Raw genomic sequence first — 20,422 nt, forward strand, 5'->3', positions numbered from 1 at the left:
ATATTTAAATATATTGGACAGTGATCAGACAAATCCATCACTCCTATATCACAGCTTTCTATTTTGTACCTATCTCTTCCATAAATAAAAAAATAGTCAATCCTTGAGTACACCGAATGTGGTGCCGAAAAGTAGGTATAATCTCTTTTAGTTGGGTTTAGTTCCCTCCAAATATCCAAAATTCTCAGATATGATATTATCTTCTTAATTTTTTTGCCTATAGCATTTTTCTGCTGTGCTTTTCCTGATGAGTCTAGCTGTGCATTAAGTCTCTGATTAAGATCCCCTCCTCCAATTAGCATCCCCTCTCCCTCTGTTGTCAACAGATCAAACACTTGTTTAAAAAATTCCCAATCTGATCCTGGAGGGGCATATACGTTCATTAAGGATACTAATTCCCCTTCCAATCTGCCTACCACCAAAACGTATCTGCCCTCTTTATCTTTAATCATCTTCAACATTTCAAAACTAATTTTACTTGATATCAGGATTGATACCCCTCTTCTCCGGCCCGACTTATAAGATGATGAAAACTCCTGATTATAACCCCCTCTCTTCAACTTTTCATGCTCTTTATCCGTTAAGTGGGTCTCCTGTAAAAAGAGTATCCCAACTTCTTCTTTCTTCATTTTACTAATTACCTTGCTTCTTTTAACTGGGCTACCCAAACCGTTAACATTATACGAGGCTACTTTCAATTTACTATTTCGTGTCGTCATTTACCAAAACATTGTTGTTTAAACTCAATGTCTCTACCCCCTTTGCTACAAACAAATGAACCACATGAACAATAATTAACTCTTGAACAAAGCAAAATGTTTTCCAAACCTGAGGTTTTACAGTCTTCAACCTTTCCTGAGCTCACTCCAAGCTCTGAGGGATAGCCCCTGTAGATCAGGGGGCCCTCATGACCCTTTTGGGTCCTTTTCATCAGTCAACTCTGCAAACATATTCCCCAAATACAACTTAAAGAAGTAAATTTCCCTTTGTCCGCACTTGTCCTCGGCTGAAATCAAAGAAAAGAGAGAATTGCTCACCTAGACCATACTTATTCAACGCTGAAATACAATGCAGAGAATTTGTCTTATTCCCCAATGTAGAATGCTACCGATTACTGAAGTTTGATGGGCTTAATCTTGTACTGTCTCCGTAGATCTTCTAAAGGCTTGCAGTTTCTCCTTGTATCCCAAAGAAGAAGTCTCCATCTGATCCTCCTGTCTGCCTGCTCCCCTGCTGGAGCGCCACATCCGACGTTGAATCTTCTCCAGTGGATCTACAGCTGTTTTAACAATACGCACCGGAAATCCTCTTTCCACCATGTCTCTTGTCGCCTCTGCTGCTGAGTTATAGAGGCATGTGTCTCCCTCGTAGAATACACCAAACTTCGCGGGAAACGGTGTCTGAAATCTGATTCTGTTCTCTCTCAGTACTCTCTTAGCTTCGGCGTATTCCTTTCTCTTTTTCATGACTTCCGGTGCGTAATCGTGATCAACATACACACGTTTCCCTTCAAAGAGGAACCCTTTTTTCTCCCATGCCTTCTTGATAATATCCTCTTTACATTTGTAGCTTAAGAATTTCGCTACTATGGATCTTGGTGGTGCATCATCAGATGGGCGGGGTCCCAGCGATCGGTGGGCTCGCTCCAGACTGAGCTGGTACGCTGGCGGTAACTCAAGCTTTTCTCTGAGTAAAGCTTCCACAAAAGCCCCCACAGATTCTGCATCCTTTTCGACCCCCTCTTTGATCCCATGCAAACGAATGTTGTCTCTTCTGGCCCTTCCTTCTTGATCGATTTGTTTTTCCTCAAGCTTTCTGTGGAGTTTTATGAGCTCACCTGTAACTTCCTCGATGCTCAAAACTCTCTCCTCCGTGTCCCCGAGTCGTCTTTCAGCTTCATCAATCCTGTCATTCGTCTTTCTAAGATCTTCTCTGATGCCGTTTAGACCTTCTGCTGTCTCACGTCTAAACTCCCTTATCTCCCGCAGGACTGCCTCTAAATCCGAAATTTTTTCTTGTACTTGCGTTGTTCCGGATGATAGCTCCGCCGCTAACTCCAATGCTAACTCCACTTGCTCTCCGTCTTCGTTCCCGCGTTGTTTAGCGTTTCCAGCCTTCCTTCTGGTTTTCCTTCTTGACATATCACCCGCCCCCCGATATTGTCGTCTTTAAATCATTTATGTTACTCAGGCTTTAGGTTTACGGGGCAAATTCTGAACTTTTAACGGGGAGCTGCTTCGCTATGATGTCGCCATGTTCGACCCGGAACCGGAAACCGACCTTAGTCTGCTTAACGCCAAAAGATGTATAGCTTTATTTTGGAAAAAAACATGTAGACCAAGAGGCACTTTATGGTTACAGCAGATGCTGTCTGCTCTGCCACTAGAGAGGATCACATATGTGCTAAAAGGCAAACAGGGACTTTTTGAGAATATCTGGAATACTTTTATTGATTATGTCAAAGATTTGGATTTAACAGATGACAATGACTGAGATATGTGGACACAGCAGTTCACTTCTGTACAACAATTTGTACCACCTGATTTGTATAATTCATGTATTTTTATACTTTTATTTATTTTTAATTTATTTTCTATTTTTATTTTAAAGATAAGTGATAAATATTTATTGATTGTTGCTTTGTAAAGAGATGTTTTTCTGATAGGCATTGTGGTTGTTTGTCTTGTGTTTGTGTATGCATAAAACTTAATAAATATATTCTGGCCAAAAAAAAAAAAAAAACCATACACACAAAAACTGATTTTGCATGGGCATTTTGCACTAGTCTACTACTAACTCTAAAACTAATTTCTCATTTCAGGTGTCACTCTCTGGGATAAGAAATCATTGAGAGAAGATTTGGACAGTCGTCCACAGTCCAGGACAGATTTGAAGTTCAGTAGCTCTGACTCTCTCTCTAGTAAGTCCAGTCTCCTGGATGTAAGTGCTTCCCTGAAGGCCAGCTTCTTGGGAGGGCTGGTGGAGGTGGGAGGATCTGCCAAGTTCCTGCTTGACACCAAATCATCAAACCAACAGTCCAGAGTTACAATGTATTACAGTGAAACCTCCAAATTCGAACAGCTCACTATGACTCAGTTGGGACAGATCACCTACCCTCAGGTCTTTGACCAGAAAACTGCAACTCATGTGATCACAGGTGTACTATACGGAGCTCAGGCCGTCATGGTGTTTGATCGGACATTTTCAGAAGAGGAAGACAAGCAGGAGATTGAGGGAGAACTGAATGTCATGGTCAAGAACATCCCTGGATTTTCCATTCAGGGACAAGGAGCTGTAAATATGACAGATGCTCAAAAGAAAGTGGCTGAAAATATCCTCTGCACATTTTATGGTGACGTCCGCCTTGAGCAGAACCCCACCACTTTCATGCAGGCCCTAGAGGTGTACAAGAAGCTCCCCACTATACTGAAGGAGAATCCACAGAATGCAGTTCCAATAAAAGTCTGGCTCTATCCTCTTTCTCTACTGGATACAAAAGCAGCTCAGGTCAAGAGAGAAATTAGCACAAGTCTGGTTTCCAACACTGAAGAAATAATAGAGGGGCTGGGAGAAGTAGAGAGGACTTGCAACGACCTCTCCAGAAAAACACTGGTAAATGTTTTCAAAGACATCAAAGAGAGGCTCCGTTTATTTCAGGGCTCTCTTAGCACTTACGAAACGGTGCTCCTGAAAGAAGTGGCCAGGGTCTTGCCTGCTATACGAGGAGGAGAGAAGGAGCAACATTCATTGGAAGACATCCTGAAGATCCACTACAGCTCCCCCTTTAATGCTGACATGCTTAACCAGTGGTTAGATCATGCAAAGGCTGAACTAAACCTCTTGAGTTCTCACACTGAAATACTGAAGGGAATGACAACTGAAGACTCAAACAGTCTCAACACCATCCTCTTTAATCCTGATATTGATGTTGTGGTGTGCTTGACCTTCACATCTCTGAAGTATGAAGACCTATATCTTTCAGCCATGAAGAAGTTTCTGGAATCTGATGAGTTTAAAGAGCTAGATGTGGGAATGAAACACAATTCTAGCATGTTAGCATCTGTCAGAAAGTGGTTCAACGATCCTGATGTCATCTCAAAGATGAGAGAGAACTTATCTCTTTTCAGAAGTTTTTCAGAGGCTAATAAAGATAAAAAGAGATATCGATTCATTATTTCTGCCATCTCTGATCCCTCCAATCCTGGCTCCTCTATCTATCTGTATGAATCAGGGAAGCTGACAGACACACAGTTCCAGCCCGTGTCGAAGCCTCCTCCACCAGAAGTGATGAAGGTCCTGGAGCGCAGTGTGACCCTGAAACTGCAGAAGTCCCCAACTGGAGAAATTGTGCAGTTCAGAGTGGAGTACCAGCAGGAGAAAGCAGATTCTGGCGCTGAGGAACAGTGGATTATCATGAACACCGCTGATGAAGTCTTTAATCTGACTGGATTGGAGTCTGGAAAGCAGTACTCGATCCACTACAGGATAGTGGGTAAAGTGGGAGTGAGTGAAGCCAGTGACACTATCGGGCCCGTACAGCCTTCAGGTAAGTGTTATATGCACTTTTTTTTTTTTTTTTTTGCATTAATCTTTATCTTTTAAAAAATATATATATTTCGTTTCATTCACAGTCAATGTTTGCATTGACAACCATATTTCCTAACATGTGTGTCTATAATTAAATGTGTAACATGTTGTAAAGTGTTACCCACTTGACTGAATATACGAACGTATTATTTCCTTCGTTCATGTTGTTACAGATAGTTCTTAAAGACGCAGAGTATATTATGTATTTGATGTCTAATGTAGGCTACTATACTTAATTATATGACATTCACAATAAACAATACAAAGCCTTGAACAAGTGACACGTACATTTCTCTGTATGAAAACCAATAGGACATTTAAAACCCTCTGGTGCTCCTCATTTGGGAGTCACACTTATTCTCTTCACGGTCAAAAGTGACCAGACACCTGAAATTGTTTTATTTTGTCAAATTAGTAAAATGTAAAATTGTATTTTGAGAGGATTTGATGGTAATTATTCATGTTTATGTAATAATTATGGTCCATTTTTGCCATTGAAAATAATTTAAAAACAAATTACATTTTTTACAAATATTTTTTCAATTAATACAGTATTTCAGATTAATATAGAGATTAGGCCTTTTAAATCAGTTTTTGAAGGTAGATTAGCGCCATCTGTTGTAATTTCATGGTGTTACCACAAGATGCCTGTATAGCTCTCTATGGAGAGGCTTGTGAATTCTCTAGTAGCTTTTGGACAAAATTACTTACTTTTAAGATGTGGATTTTAATTCTTAAAAATTTTTTTTGTTTTTTAAGAAATTCTCAAATAATACTTTTTTTGTTATGTTGATTTGAAGTGTACACATTTTTGCATTATTATAACTACTGCCAAACCTGAATACAGAGACATTTTGTTACTTTAAAATTCAATAAAAATGTAACAAAAATAAACAGGAATGCTTTATCACAGCTTAATCCATCAGGATCTGACCTCATTTCAACCTCTTATTTCAGTCTTCTGACTCATTTTTTCTGTATTGTAGTAGCATAGACTGTAAAAAAATATGGACGATACCCCTTCGCTCTCTTCCATTGGTGAGAAGTGAAACCGCCAGTGTCCCGATGACATCTTGGGGCTTGAGTCTGCGCAGTAGCGATTTCGGGACCAGACCTGCGCAGTCGTGAGCAGGAAGTAAAGCCGCGAAATCAAGGCCCCGCCCTCACTCTCGGTGTGAAATAATTAATTATAGAAATTTAGATATTCAATTTAAAGCTCCAATCTCCTCAGTCCTCAGAAGATCCCGAAATAAAGTCTGTTTCAGGGACTACTTCGCTCAGAGAACCTGTCAATCACAGCTGTCAATCATGACGTCACACCACCGTTTTTATAGCATCAAATAACTAACTTACTTTAAAAACAAACACTTGAATTTACATCAGCATGATAAAAACTACAGTAAATGACAGAAACCACCTTTGGAAAAAAGATATTTGTTATAGGTATATAGGTATATATATAAGATATATTGTTTAGTTGGTCTCAAGTCCCGTTGAATAACTCAGGGAGGCAGGGTTTATGACCTATACTAGGACCAGTCACTGGGGGGCGATCGAGACGCTTTGGCTTCACTTTTCAGGGCTTGTGCGGCACGCTTGGGTAGTAGCCCTTAGAGTTCTCAACGGGCCTGAAAATTACAACCCGACCCGACCCGGCCTGTGGCTTTTAACCCCCTGGGGTCGGCGGTATCGCCGGCGATACCCGCTCGCTTTTTTTCTTATCAGTTCAAAAGAGATTCATTTTGCTCTTTTGACTTTGATCTTACAAACCAGTTTCATACATCAATCGATCCTGTTAAGTGTGTATTATTTTTGTGTATACTCACAATAAAAACAAAGTGTTGTGCTTTTTGCCAAATAAAGAAAAATAAATATGATGCGAGTTCTGCTTTCTCTCTGTCAGTGAAGTCAATTCTGAAACGCGTCCGAACATGAACTGTAACTCAGCGAATACTCAGTCAAACTGGCATCCAGACACACAGGCATGAAGCTTGAATTCTCTTCTTTTAAATGAAGTATTTTTTATAAAAAACAAATATTCTCAGTTTATGTAATCTGTAAGAAAAGAGCGAGATGTCAGTTGTTCTCATCTCAGCTAATTATTTGTAATGTGACCCCGCCCACGGAGAGCGCATGCTATTTAAACGCAAATGACTGAGGCAATCCATGCAAACCTGTAAACGCCCCCATATCAGCTCGAGAAAACACATCCAGTTTATTCAGATCATTACTTGTTTACACCGTCTCGCAGCGCTGTGAGGAATAATAATAATGGAAAATGTACCTCAGAAGTGCTGGTATTTCGTGGAGCAACGGATCCTGTGAGAGTACTGTAGTAAGTTTTTTTTCATTCTCAAGTGAATTGCGTTTCTGTGTGTGAATGAATGAACGGCAGAGATGCGCGCTGTTTACCACAACTCGCAAAAAGAGTGTTTAAATTTGAATAGCATTTCTGTGTGTGAATGAATGATCCGCATTTAGCAAACTATATTGCTATACTGAGATGAGTAAAAATCGACTGAAATATGTTGAAATAAAATGTATTTGTATAAGCAACGTACTAAACTGCAAATTAACATTTATATTTCTTATATAAACGAAAGACCTATGTAACAGACATATGAAAGACAACATTTCGTTGACTAGTTTTGGATAGATTATACATTTTTACTGTAAAATATCTGCCACCTCAAATAAGGTTTTGTTTGCCAATTTTTGCTCATATGTTAAATATAGTATGTTTTGTCAAAAATAAAGTAATCAAATAATCAATCAAATCCTTAACTTTGAAATATGTATGATAAAATGTATACTTTAGTTTTTACAAAGAAAGATTACAATTGAATTGTTGTTGTAACTGTAATCTTTTTAATAAAAAAATATATTTACAAGGTAGATGTAAACAAACTATTAAAAGGTAAATATAAGCCTTTTCTTTAAATAATTTTTATTGTGTTTTATAAGTGACAAATTTGGGGAGAGGATAAATATTCCAAAACTGAAAATATGAGAATTAACTGCACAATTACTAGACATGTTTTCCTTGGATATTATACAATTTGAAAGCACAATTTGTGGAAAAATGTAAAAAAAATTAGATGCTTCCAACTGTGAACCAATTTGGTAGAATATATATATATATATATATATATATATATATATATATATATATATATATATATATATACAGTATATATATATATTATATATACATATTGCTCTTGCATTTTTTCTTGTGGCTCAGTGTCACACCTAAATGAATGGCTCATTAAATATGCGGGCCCCATTGTCTCCTCAGGTGCGAACGCATGATGCTGTTGGATCATTGACGCCCACTCGCATATTGCCTTTCCAAACAGAAAGTGTTTTGCAAAATTTAAATCAATGTATTGTTTTATGTGAATGATTAGGAAGGATGATTTTCACATCATTTTGAAGAAAAAACATACACAACACAACATCCATTAGTCCAAAGTCTCATTGACACATATTTAGTATGTGTTTTGTGGCCTTATTTCAGAAACTTTAGTTTTTAGTTTTTTCAATAACCATGCATAAACATTATTCTTTCAAAAATACAAACATGTACATACATGTTGCTCACATATTATGGTAGCCCTGTTTGTGCTAAATAGGGTGTAATTATACCTTTGCCATTAATATGTTTATAAGCAACTGAAAAAAGCACAAATGTCAGGGCATTCAGAAAATCTCAAGGACCCCAAAAACACCTCAGACCCCAGAGGGTTAATTCATGCAAGCGTGTTTGATCTATGGAATAGTTTTCAGACCCCATTCAAGGGTGAAAAATCCCCCCCACCCCTCACACACACAGAGAGAGAGAGAGAGAGAGAGAGAGAGAGAGAGAGAGAGAGAGAGAGAGAAAATTCTCCAGAAAAATCCACATTCAAACCAAAATTTATGACTTTCTGTTGGTCGGAGCTAATGACTGTAAATTAGAAAGTTGTCCGGCTTGATGAGAACAATATACATACCAAGTTTTGTTGCTGTAAAAAATTTGTTCGCAAGAATTCATCCTCAATGTCTTGACTTCATTCACACCGAGTTTGGTGGCGATCAGATGAACTCCCTAGGAGGAGTATTTCACATTCCATTGTATGCGTTTTCCAAACAACGTATAATAACCGACTTCCTGTTGGGCTGGCGTAAAAAGTAAGAGTACAAAGGTTGTTGGGCCCGAAGAGATCTATACGTTTTCGGACACCATTCCAGGGGGTGCTGTCGAGCCCCCCTGCCACGCCCGGGTACCAGCTTCAGTCCGGCCCTGATGGCAGCAGGTTCTGACGTGTGTGCAAAATTTCAAGAGTTTTTGAGCATGTTAAGGGCCCCAAAAGTGGCAAAAAGGCAAAAAAATATATATATAATGAAGAAAAAAAAAAATATAATAATCCTTCCGGAAACAATAGGGCCTTCGCCCTTTCAGGGCTTGGGCCCTAATAATAAATAATCCTTACGAAAACAATAGGGCCTTCGCCCTTTCAGGGCTTGGGCCCTAATAATAAATAATCCTTACGAAAACAATAGGGCCTTCGCCCTTTCAAGGCTTGGGCCCTAATAATAAATAATCCTTACGAAAACAATAGGGCCTTCGCCCTTTCAGGGCTTGGGCCCTAATAATAAATAATCCTTAGGAAAACAATAGGGCCTTCGCCCTTTCAGGGCTTGGGCCCTAAAAAATCATTCTCTTCATGCGTGCAAAAATATGCTTGGAAACATCACAGTGGAGCGGTGCTTACTGTGAATGGTACGAATTGTACTACTGACTATTTAAACAGAGCAGTGTAGTTTTTATATGTTAGGTTGACTATTTTATTATTATATTTTATTAAGGCTATAATGAACAGGCTGCGATGTCAAGATTGCAATGCTGGAATGTGTGTGTGTGTGTGTGGCGCGGGCGCGATTTAACAGTGGACACATAAAAACATACTCCGTCATTTTGTTCATACAGGACATCATTCAAACTGCAAAGTGTTAATTTATATTTGTGTACACTCGCAATAAAACACAACATTGTGCTTTTGTCAAATAAATTCAAGCATTCCGCCCCCGAAATGGCATTTTTCACTGTAAACTTTGGTGTGTTTAACTCACAGATGCTCAGTGTAAAACCACTGCCAAGGCTGATATTGTTCTGCTGGTTGATGGATCCTGGAGTATCGGCCGTATGAACTTCAAAACCATCCGGGCTTTTATTAGTCGCATGGTGGGCATCTTTGACATCGGCCCTGACAGGGTTCAAATCGGCAAGTCTGTCCTGCTTCTGTTTACTTCATGTTTTTAGATATGTTGAAGGTATATTCCTGCATCTGAACTCCAGATGTGAGCTTTATGCAGAACTCCTTATTGAGTTATTAACAGGAACCTTTACTCTTGCATTCATAATGGCGTGTGCTTCTCTCACAGGTTTGGCTCAGTACAGCGGGGATCCCAAAACTGAGTGGCATTTGAATGCTCACGCAACCCGTCAATTGCTGCAGGATGCTGTGGCCAACCTACCCTACAAAGGCGGAAATACATTGACGGGTACCGAGCTCTTTAATTTACAGTCTTGAAGATACACTCTTATTTGTTCAACTAAATCCCTGAAAACAACATTTAAATGTGTTGTGTGTCATTTATGCACCTCTAGTGGCAATTGCAAAAAATATGATTGTCTGCTATCTGTAAAAATCACATGAATTTTCTACTATACTTAAAAAAAAATTATAACTTATAATAAACATTTAAAGACAGACCTACTATGAGCTGTGGGGTTGCTGTTTAAAACTATATGGTTTTGTTGAATCCATCAGTCTACATTATTTTTAAAAAAAGATTTTTTTTAATTAATTGTGTTTAACAGCAGATTTCCTGGTGAAAATATACATTACCTATGGCTGCGTTCACACTGCAGGGCTTAATGCTCAATTCCGATTTTTTGAAAAAATGCGATTTTTTTGCAAGGCCGTTCACATTTCCAATTAAATGCGACCTTTTGTGATCTCCTGTGTGAACGTGAAATGACCCAGAAGTGACCCGCATGCGCAAAAGAGTACTCAACGGTCAACGACATCACTTGCTGTTTGCGGAAGTAGCTAAACTTCAACTGTGATTCACTCACACACACAACACAAGAGCGCGCGCAGCGACCGTAACACAAGAGCCAGACAGCAGCCGCTGACCTATCTAATATCAGCACAAATAAGTTAACATAACGTTAGTCTACTCTTATTCACATTGGATATATAATGATGGTGGCCGTGGGCTTTTATTTATTTTTTTAATTAACGGGCTCGTCGAGGTCGACCCGTTCGGCAGATTTACCTCAGCTCGACGAATATGCAGTCCGTTTTCAAACCGACAACTACTTCAACGCAGACTTATGATGTTTATCGCGTATCAATGACGTGCGGGTCGGATACATGCGACCTGGCCGTTCAGACTGAAGTCGCATTTCAAAAGATCGGATACGTATCAGATTTGGACCACATACCCAAGTGGCCTGGGTCGCATTTGAAAAGATCGGATCTGTGTCGTTCAGACTGTCATGAAAAGATCAGATACAGGTCGCATAGGGGCAAAAAAATCGGAATTGGGTCGTTTCAGCCTGCAGTGTGAACGTAGCCTATGATTCTGCAAAGAAATCTCCTCCAATCAGAGAATTGAAACTAGCAAATTACACTAAAAGAACACTTTAGCACCTGCCAGTGACATGATAGTCAATCTGCCCAAGCTTACAAACTACTTACATATTTGTATGTATCAGGGTTATTATAGTTTTGCATTTTTCATTAGTTTTTATTTTTATTTCGTTTTGACTTTTTGTTTTCAAATTCAGTTTAGTTTTAATTAGTTTTTAAAGTGAGTTTGCTAGTTTAGTTTAGTTTTTATCTTTTGAAAATGCTTAGTTTTAGTTTAGTTTTTATTAGTTTTAGTGTTAGTTTTAGTCTTTTTTTGTAATTTGGGTTATTTGTCAGGGGCAAGATTCAAAAAGGTCAGAAAAAGTATTGTGTAATAATAACTCAACAAAACCATCATACAATTTTAGAAAAAAATTCACACCCCAATGAAATTCCTTTACCTCTTACAAAATCCACACGCCATACCAAAAATCTACACATCTTCTATACAGAATTCACACCCTATACAAATACCACAGCTGTACAATTTTCACACCCTGTACTAAATTTACCCTATACAGTCAATAGCCTACTCATCTGGATTGAAGCAGCAAACATTCAGTGTAAAAGTAAAAAAAATGACATAACATTATTTAATATTTGAATCACAGCTTAGTGTTTTGACATCGACAACCAAAAAGTGCATTTTACCTCAAACTTGCCACTTGTTAACTTTCTAAAGAAGGCGCAATCGCTTCTCGGGTCGACATTAACACACTGACCTAAATTATATTCAGATCAGATATTGGATCTATATAAATTATAGATCCACTTTTTAATGTGTGATTGTGTAAAGGTGTTCACGAGATAGAGATACCAACCTTTCGCGAACTTGCTTTCAACGTCGAACGAACACTCGTTCTCATGGAGACGCGGTGTGCACGGAGGGGAGGGGCTGTGTGTGTGTGTGTGTGTGTGTGTGTGCATGTGAGAGATGCATGAGTGACAGAGAGACGGAGGGAGAGCAGCTTAACGAATACGCTGCGTGTTTTAAATAGCGTTAAAAATGAAAAGACCTTGACAAAGACGAAAACTAAGGACATTTACTCTATAATTGTATTTTATTTTAGTTAGTTTTGACAAACACACATTACAGTTTTAGTTAGTTATCGTTTTTTTGTAATGCCTCGTTTTTATTTTTATTTCAGTTAACGACAATGTTTTTTCCCACCTAGTTTTCGTTTTTTCGTTCGTTTTCGTTAACGATTATAACCTTGGTATGTATATGCATATTTACCCAAAATGTTTTAAATATGTTGCTTCTTTTAATGCCAAAATTACACACTTCACCTTTAAATCAGTTTCAGAAGTGTTTTGCACATAGAATGTAGACAGATAAGAAATGCATGAATCCACAACAGCCATTTCTCATAGAGAAATGCAATAGATCTAATAAAATAAGGTGACATGTTACGAAACCAACATGCAACTTAATGTGTTTCCAAAGGTATGGCCTTGAACTACATCCTCCAGAACAACTTCAAGGCAAATGTGGGTTTGAGACCCGATTCTCGTAAGATTGGTGTCCTTGTTACCGACGGCAAATCTCAGGATGATATTATAGTGAATTCTCAGAAACTGCGTGACTCTGGCATTGAGCTCTATGCCATCGGTATGTTCTTCTCTTCTTGACATTGCTGACATACTATCCATTCAGGCACAATGGACTATGATAGTTTGCATGCCAGTGATAGACACTCAACCCAGAGCTCTCCTGTGTCCAAACATCTCACAGCTTTTTATTTGGCAAGACTACAGCTTGATCAGTGTCTCTTTGACGCAGCTGAAGTAACTGAGATCTTTCAATAATGATCTCCTCTTGGCTTCTAGGTGTGAAGAATGCAGATGAAAATGAGTTGCGATCCATTGCATCCCACCCTGATGATATTCACATGTACAATGTCAAAGACTTCTCCTTCCTGTTGGACATTGTGGAAGACTTCACTGTTAACCTCTGTAACAGTGTTAAAGGCCCAGGTACAGTCAGTCACATACTTGACTAGTGTTTGTTTTGACTGAAAAACAACCTGTGAATCTAAACAAATCTATCCTGGTTCTGTTCTGCAGACTACAAATAATACTGTTTTTTTTTCAATTGCTAAAACACTAAAACCCATTGGCTGAATAAAGTTCTCAGTTGCCTGAACTCATTTAGCTAATTGTGCAGTCTGTTGTCAATACCTTAAACCATTTCACATGGTAAAACACAATTTGCAGATGTCACTTAAACTTTTCAGCCAAACTTTAAACACATTCTCATCCTCAAAACACATTCTGCACTGTAATGAACATGTCATCCATACTGGTTAACACAAGAGGCAACAATCAAATACAAATAGAGAACACACGTCATTGATTGAACACAACCACTCAAAACTGATTTAACCTGTTTCAAATGATGCCCAAAGACAAGAAGCAGCACACTGATCACATGTTTACTCCTTTTGGTTTTTGTCCCTTTTAGTATCGTATACTGTAGTACAGTGCATTGTAGGCTGTATACTGTACAATGTATGTCCCTGAACATTGTGCTTTCCATTTGTTAACAGTACTGACTGCTCAATAGATTTTGACTGGTTGCAGATTCATATAAATAAAGAACAAGAATTACAGTATCACAGAGACAAAGGACAAGTTTGTGAGATGCAGGGTACAGTACTGTAAAAATAGGGGTACAAGGAGGAGGAAGAACAAAGACATTTTGCAAAGTAGTAATAGTGATCAATTTTGAGCTACTATGATAGAACATGTTTTTGTTCATCAAAAGACAATGACGGAAACATATGAAATTAGTTTTGAGATAAAAAAATGTACTTCTCCCTGAACTTTTTGATGGTACAGTAAGGTGTCATGGGTCTAAACAGAATAGCAGTACATAGTCATAGATATCTTTCGAGACCTATATGTTTTGAACAATGTGTTTTCTGTTTTTTTGGAAACAGAACCCCCCCCATAATATAAAACTGTTAAATGTCTTCTTTTATTTGTGTACACTCATAATAAAAACAAAATGTTGTGTTTTTCGTAAAATAAAGAAAACATGATGCGCGTTCTGCCGTCTCTCTCAATGAGAAACTCATTCTGAAACAAGACAGAAAATGACCTGTAACTCAGCGAATGTTTGTCACACAGACTTGAAACACATGTCTATACAACGCTTGGAGTCTCTATTTTTAAAGTATGTATATTATATAAAAAACAAATATTCTCTTTTTAAGTAATCCGTATGAAAGCAGCGGCATGTACAGTTTCTCAAACGTCCTAATTAACTTTAATGTGACCACGCCCACGCGCGCACTAGCGATTGACATGCAAATGATCCATGTGGAGAAACGCAGACCTGTAAACGCCCTCATTACCCCAAAACAAAGATTCAGAGACTTCGGTAACTTTCTCCTCTGCTTTTCATCGAGTTTGGAAGACTGTGTTTGTGCTGTGCTGTGCTGTTTACCTTGGATTTACCTCAGAAAAACGCGATTTGAAGATGAGAAGATTTTAAGGTAAGACATGTTAAACGACCAGTTTAAAATGTATGTTATGAAATGAGTTTGGAGTAAAAACATGAACTAAGCCTAATATCGTACATGTATGTATCTATAAATAGACATGTTAAACATGTTGAAATGTGAACTAGACTGGTATTCAGTGCTAAATGTAAATACTTAATATATTGCACTCAGTTTTGATTAGCTGCACTGATTATAATGCTAAAATACTTACTTATGCGTAATGTAGCTTGTTTGCGAATATCTGCTTAGACAAATATATTGTGATTTAGTGCAAATATATTTCAGCCTCCGGTAAAATATGTGATAGGCTACTGTCTACATTATATTTTTATATGTTCGGTTTTGGTTAGCCTATGACACGCTTCAATACTGCCTTATGTATAGATGTTTGTGAATACAGGTGTAAATGTTTGAAATGTAGTGATGTGTGTTGTTCATTGCGTGTGTCACTAAATGCGTGTGGATATCCATAAACAGATAGACGATACCCATCAACGTCGAGTTTGAAAGATATGTGCCGTGAGCTTACATTGGATTTACCTCAGAAGAAGAAGAACGCGATTTGAAGACAAGAAAGATGTAAGGTAAGAAATTCTTTATTATTAGTTCATGTTATTGGTGCATAAACTTCACATTGCAGTTGAACTGTTGCTAGATATATGGTGAATATTATAATATTTAGACCCGTGTTTACTGTTACTGTGTTTGTGGATATCTGCTCAAACGTAGATATGTATAATATGGTAACCATAATGTTTCATATTTTGGAGCGAGCTCTGGTTTTGAATGTATCGCGATCGCGTTTGAAACGATCGCGTTTGAAAAGCAAAACGCACCAAACAAAGGCTTCATGTTTTTACTATTGACACAAGTGACACAAGTCGGCAGCACAACTTTCGAGCAAAATGAGAAAGAATTTTGCTTAGCTTTTTTGCAGAATCTGTTAGTTGAGATCACGAAGAAGCCTCTCCATGTTTGAGATCGCAGTATTGGTATATTTAAAAGCATACATTTTGAGGTTGAAATCGGCTTGTTTTTCGGAGATTCTAGCATGCAGTAGGGGCGTGTCATTGTCGGTGTGTATTTCCGTACTGAATAAGCCGGCTTTTGTTTCTTTTGTTATTGCCCCCGCGGCCCGCCCTCCAAGGGAGCAGCGTGGTTAATGTTACTTATGCAGCGTTCTGGCCGGCTCTATCCAAGGGTGCAGCGATTTGTATTATTTTGAAGCACCCCCGGACGCCGCCATTGGCTAACGGAACCCCACCTGCAGTTAGCATCCCATTGACTCCCATTCATTTTGGCGTCACTTTGACAGCGAATAACTTCACATCTGAGGCGTTTAAAGACTCCATTTGTCCATTATTTATTTCTAAAGAAACACGAAAATGTATAAAAGGCTCCATTACCTTGTAGCTTACGTTATGGCCCTGTAGAAGCAGTTTTTGTAAAAGTAGGCTAACGATTGCGTCACAGCCACGCGACTCTCTGTCGCACAGTAGGAAATTACCGTATGGACAGGAGGAGAAGCTCGCGGGCAATCGGGAGGACGTCGAGGCAAAATGACAAAGTAATTAATCAGAACACCTACAAAAAGTTTCTCCTGCTCCAAGATCATGGACAGCTCCTACTCACGCTCTCCGTCTCTGCGAGTTTCGGAAGGTAATGATTCAGATTGATCTTGGCACAGCTACTAGAAGACAGACGGTTTGCTCACGTCACATCTACGTCGTCGAGCTCAGTTTGAGTCTGCGCAGTACGCTGGACCCCCAGGAAGTAAAAGTTTCTAATGGGCTTCACTTTGTCTCCGTTGAATCCAATGGGGTCGCTGTGTCCATTTCTTTTACTGTCTATGGCTCTATCTGATTTCAAAATTCAATGAAGATGGACGCCAATAACATTACAATGTCCAGCAATCGATTTAAATAGTAGGTTACATGGGGTTTAATTTGTCGTTTAATGAGATATAGCCTAATACATGTTGTCAGTGCCGAGAATCTTCATGTGAATAAATACATAGGTCCGCCTATTTAACCAACGTGTATCTTAATGGTCCAGTGGTAGAACTTTCGCCAACAGTGTCAGACAGACAACAGTGTTTTTTTCTCAGATTGTTTTTTTCTCTCTCTTCAAAACTGATTATGTTCTTCAGTGGTTGTATATCAAGCAGGGACACGCAAAAGTTTGCATTATGTTTTGTGATTTTCACCAGAACGAATAGAGAGTTTCCGCAACGCAACGGATTGAAGCGCGCGTCCGAGTGAATTAAGACAGTGCGGCGTATGCGCGAGCCACACGAGAAAACACTGTATCCGCGCTACTGATCGCAGCGGCAATGAGCACTTTGATCACTTGATTTAAAAAAACACATTTCAGCGCTAGAATGTCTCTTATTTAACTCTCTGGGGTCTGAGGTGTTTTTTGGCCCTGGAGGTGTTCTGACATGCTCTGACATTTGTGCTTATTTCTGTTACTTGTGACATTTTCATGGCTAAAGTCTGATTACACTGTATTTAGCACAAACTCTGCTACAATAATATGTCAGCAGCATGTGTGTAAAAGTTTGTAGTTTTGAGATAATGACGTTTATGCATGGTTTGTGAAAATACAAAAAACAATTGTCACTGAAATAAGGTCATGAAACCCATACTGATTATTTCTTCACAAGACTTTTGAAAATTGTATCACGTAGCCTAGAATATTTGCTCTAAAACTATGTGAAAATCATCCTGACTGCTCATTCAGATAAGACAATATATTGATTTAAAAACTGTAAGACGTGTTTTGTGTGAGAAAGCTTTATGCGGGAGGTGTGATCACCTCATTAATATGTAAGGCTTTTCACACCTGAGAAAGACAAAGACACTCCCTAATGGCCCTATTAGGAGCTATCAGGCCCTGTCATTCTGAGCAACCTCGCACAAAGAATGAGGAGACTTAAAAAATAATGGCTTTTTGATTGTTTGGATATATTTACAACACAACATAATCCAAATATACACAACAAATGACAAAAAAGCACTTATTGAAAACAATGATCCAAAGACAGAGACCTTTGTGCCATTCCTAAAAACATTGTATACCTTTCATTTCCAAGGTGTTTGATTTTCACTTACCATGTTCATGTACAGAGACTCATGTGAATGTTGAAGTCAGCAGGACTCAGTGGCATCTGGTCCCTGAAAGAAAAAAAAAGTGAACATACTGATATCAAGAGAAACTATAGGGAATATAGTTCTAAAATTTATTGGGAATAAATTTTAGATTTTTCTGGTTAAAATTGCTTTTTAAAATTCACAGAATACACACACACACACACACACACACACACGTTTCCAACAATATATAATATAATGAACACCAGGTTTGTTGTGCCTTGTAAGCATAGGCTATGCACAGTGCTGCATAAAATAATAATAACAACTAGAAAAAAAAGTTTGTTGAGACAAACTTTAAGTTGGCTTGAGAAAGCCTGACCAGAGAGTTTGAAGAAGTTTAAAGAAGTTAGAAGTTTAAAGTAGTTTGAAGTTTAAAGTAGTTTAAAGTTAGATTGATAGATTAGTTAGAAAGAAAGAATAGTTGGGAAGAAAGAAAGGATAGACAGAAATAAAGAAAAAAGAGAAATAAGAAGGAAAGAGTAGGTAGAAAGAAAGATTAGTTAGAAAGAAAGAAAGAAAGATAGATTAGTAAGAAAGAAAGATTATTTAGAAAAAAAGAATAGTTAGAAAGAAAGAAAGATAGAAGGATTAGTTAGAAAGAAAGAAAGATAGAAAGATTAGATAGAAAGAAAGAAAGAAAGAAAGAAAGAAAGAAAGAAAAAGATTTATTAGTTAGAAAGAAAGACAGAAAGAAAGAAAGAAAAATATTTATAAGTTAGAATGAAAGAAAGAAAGTTAAGAAAGAAAGATTGATTAGTTAAAATGAAAGAAAGAAAGAAAAAGAAAGATTGATTAGTAAGAAAGAAAGAAAGAAAAGTGAAATTCGTTAGAAAGGAAGAAAGAAAAATTTGTTAGAAAGAAAGAAAGATTAGTTAGAAAGAAAGAAAGATTAGTTAGAAAGAAAGGAAGAAAGAAAGAAAGTTAAGTTGGTTAGACAGAAAGATAGATTAGTTAAAAAGAAAGAGAAAGATAGATAAGTTGGTTAGAAAGATAGATATATCAGTTAGAAAGAAAGGATAGATAAGTTAGTTAGAAAGATAGATTAGTTAGAAAGAAAGAAAGATTAGTTAGAAAGTAGGATTAGTTAGAAAGGAAGGAAGGAAGAAAGAAAGAAAGAAAGTTGGTTAGACAGATAGATAGATTAGTTAAAAAGAAAGAAAAATTAGTTAGAAAGAAAGATTAGTTAGAAAGAAAGAAAGAAAGTTGGTTAGACAGATAGATTAGTTAAAAAGAAAGAGAAAGATAGATAAGTTAGTTAGAAAGATAGATATATCAGTTAGAAAGAAAGGATAGATAAGTTAGTTAGAAAGATAGATTTGTTAGAAAGAAAGAAAGAAAGAAAGATGAATTAGTTAGAAAGATAGATAGATTAGTAAGAAAGAAAGAAAGATAGATAAGTTAGTTAGAAAGATAGATAGATCAGTTAGAAAGAAAGAAGGATAGATAAGTTAGTTAGAAAGATAGATTAGTTAGAAAGAAAGAAAGAAAGAAAGATCAGTTAGTTAGAAAGGTAGATTAGTTAGAGAGAAAGAAAGAAAGATTAGTTAGTTAGAAAGGTAGATAGATCAGTTAGAAAGAAAGAAGGATCGATAAGTTAGTTAGAAAGATAGAAGGATTAGTTAGAAAGAAAGATAGAAAGATTAGATAGAAAGAAAGAAAGAAAGAAAGAAAGAAAAAGATTTATTAGTTAGAAAGAAAGACAGAAAGAAAGAAAGAGAAAGAAAGAAAGGAAAATATTTATTAGTTAGAATGAAAGAAAGAAAGAAATAAAGATAAGAAAGAAAGATTGATTAGTTAGAATGAAAGAAAGAAAGAAAGATAAGAAAGAAAGATTGATTAGTTAGAAAGAAAGAAAGAAAGAAAGAAAGAAAGAAAAAGAAAGATTGATTAGTAAGAAAGAAAGAAAGAAAGAAAGTAAAATTTGTTAGAAAGGAAGAAAGAAAAATTAGTTAGAAAGAAAGATTAGTTAGAAAGAAAGAAAGATTAGTTAGAAAGAAAGGAAGAAAGAAAGAAAGTTAAGCTGGTTAGACAGATAGATTAGTTAAAAAGAAAGAGAAAGATAGATAAGTTGGTTAGAAAGATAGATATATCAGTTAGAAAGATAGATTAGTTAGAAAGTAAGATTCGTTAGAAAGGAAGGAAGAAAGAAAGAAAGAAAGAAAGAAAGAAAGAAAGAAAGAAAGAAAGAAAGAAAGAAAAAGTTGGTTAGACAGATAGATAGATTAGTTAAAAAGAAAGAAAAATTAGTTAGAAAGAAAGAAAAATTAGTTAGAAAGAAAGATTAGTTAGAAAGAAAGAAAGAAAGAAAGAAAGTTGGTTAGACAGATAGATAGATTAGTTAAAAAGAAAGAGAAAGATAGATAAGTTAGTTAGAAAGATAGATATATCAGTTAGAAAGAAAGGATAGATAAGTTAGTTAGAAAGATAGATTAGTTAGAAAGAAAGAAAGAAAGAAAGATAGATAGATTAATTAGTTAGAAAGATCGAT

At 37.1% G+C, this 20,422-nt stretch overlaps 1 protein-coding gene across 2 annotated transcripts in view; it reads left to right on the forward strand.

Annotated features, from left to right (window-relative positions):
• Positions 1 to 20,247, forward strand: part of LOC311303611 (cytolytic toxin-alpha-like) — a 64,191-nt gene extending 43,944 nt beyond the window's left edge. Inside the window, exons 4-9 of one of the 2 annotated variants that reach the window (XR_014629797.1) lie at positions 2,822 to 4,546; positions 9,705 to 9,854; positions 10,015 to 10,134; positions 12,718 to 12,882; positions 13,101 to 14,770; positions 15,257 to 20,247. Coding sequence is in view for 1 of the 2 variants with exons in the window: in XM_084430167.1 (XP_084286293.1) it covers positions 2,822 to 4,546; positions 9,705 to 9,854; positions 10,015 to 10,134; positions 12,718 to 12,882; positions 13,101 to 13,273 (2,333 nt within the window). In the remaining variant the exon portion in view is untranslated. Of the gene's footprint in view, positions 1 to 2,821; positions 4,547 to 9,704; positions 9,855 to 10,014; positions 10,135 to 12,717; positions 12,883 to 13,100; positions 14,771 to 15,256 lie in introns of those variants that run through there. The other variant, XM_084430167.1, reaches the window with a different exon arrangement.
• The last annotated feature ends 175 nt before the right edge of the window (positions 20,248 to 20,422 follow it).

The sequence above is a fragment of the Rutilus rutilus genome (assembly GCF_951802725.1).
Source record: "Rutilus rutilus genome assembly, chromosome: 14".
Lineage (NCBI taxonomy): Eukaryota > Metazoa > Chordata > Actinopteri > Cypriniformes > Leuciscidae > Rutilus > Rutilus rutilus.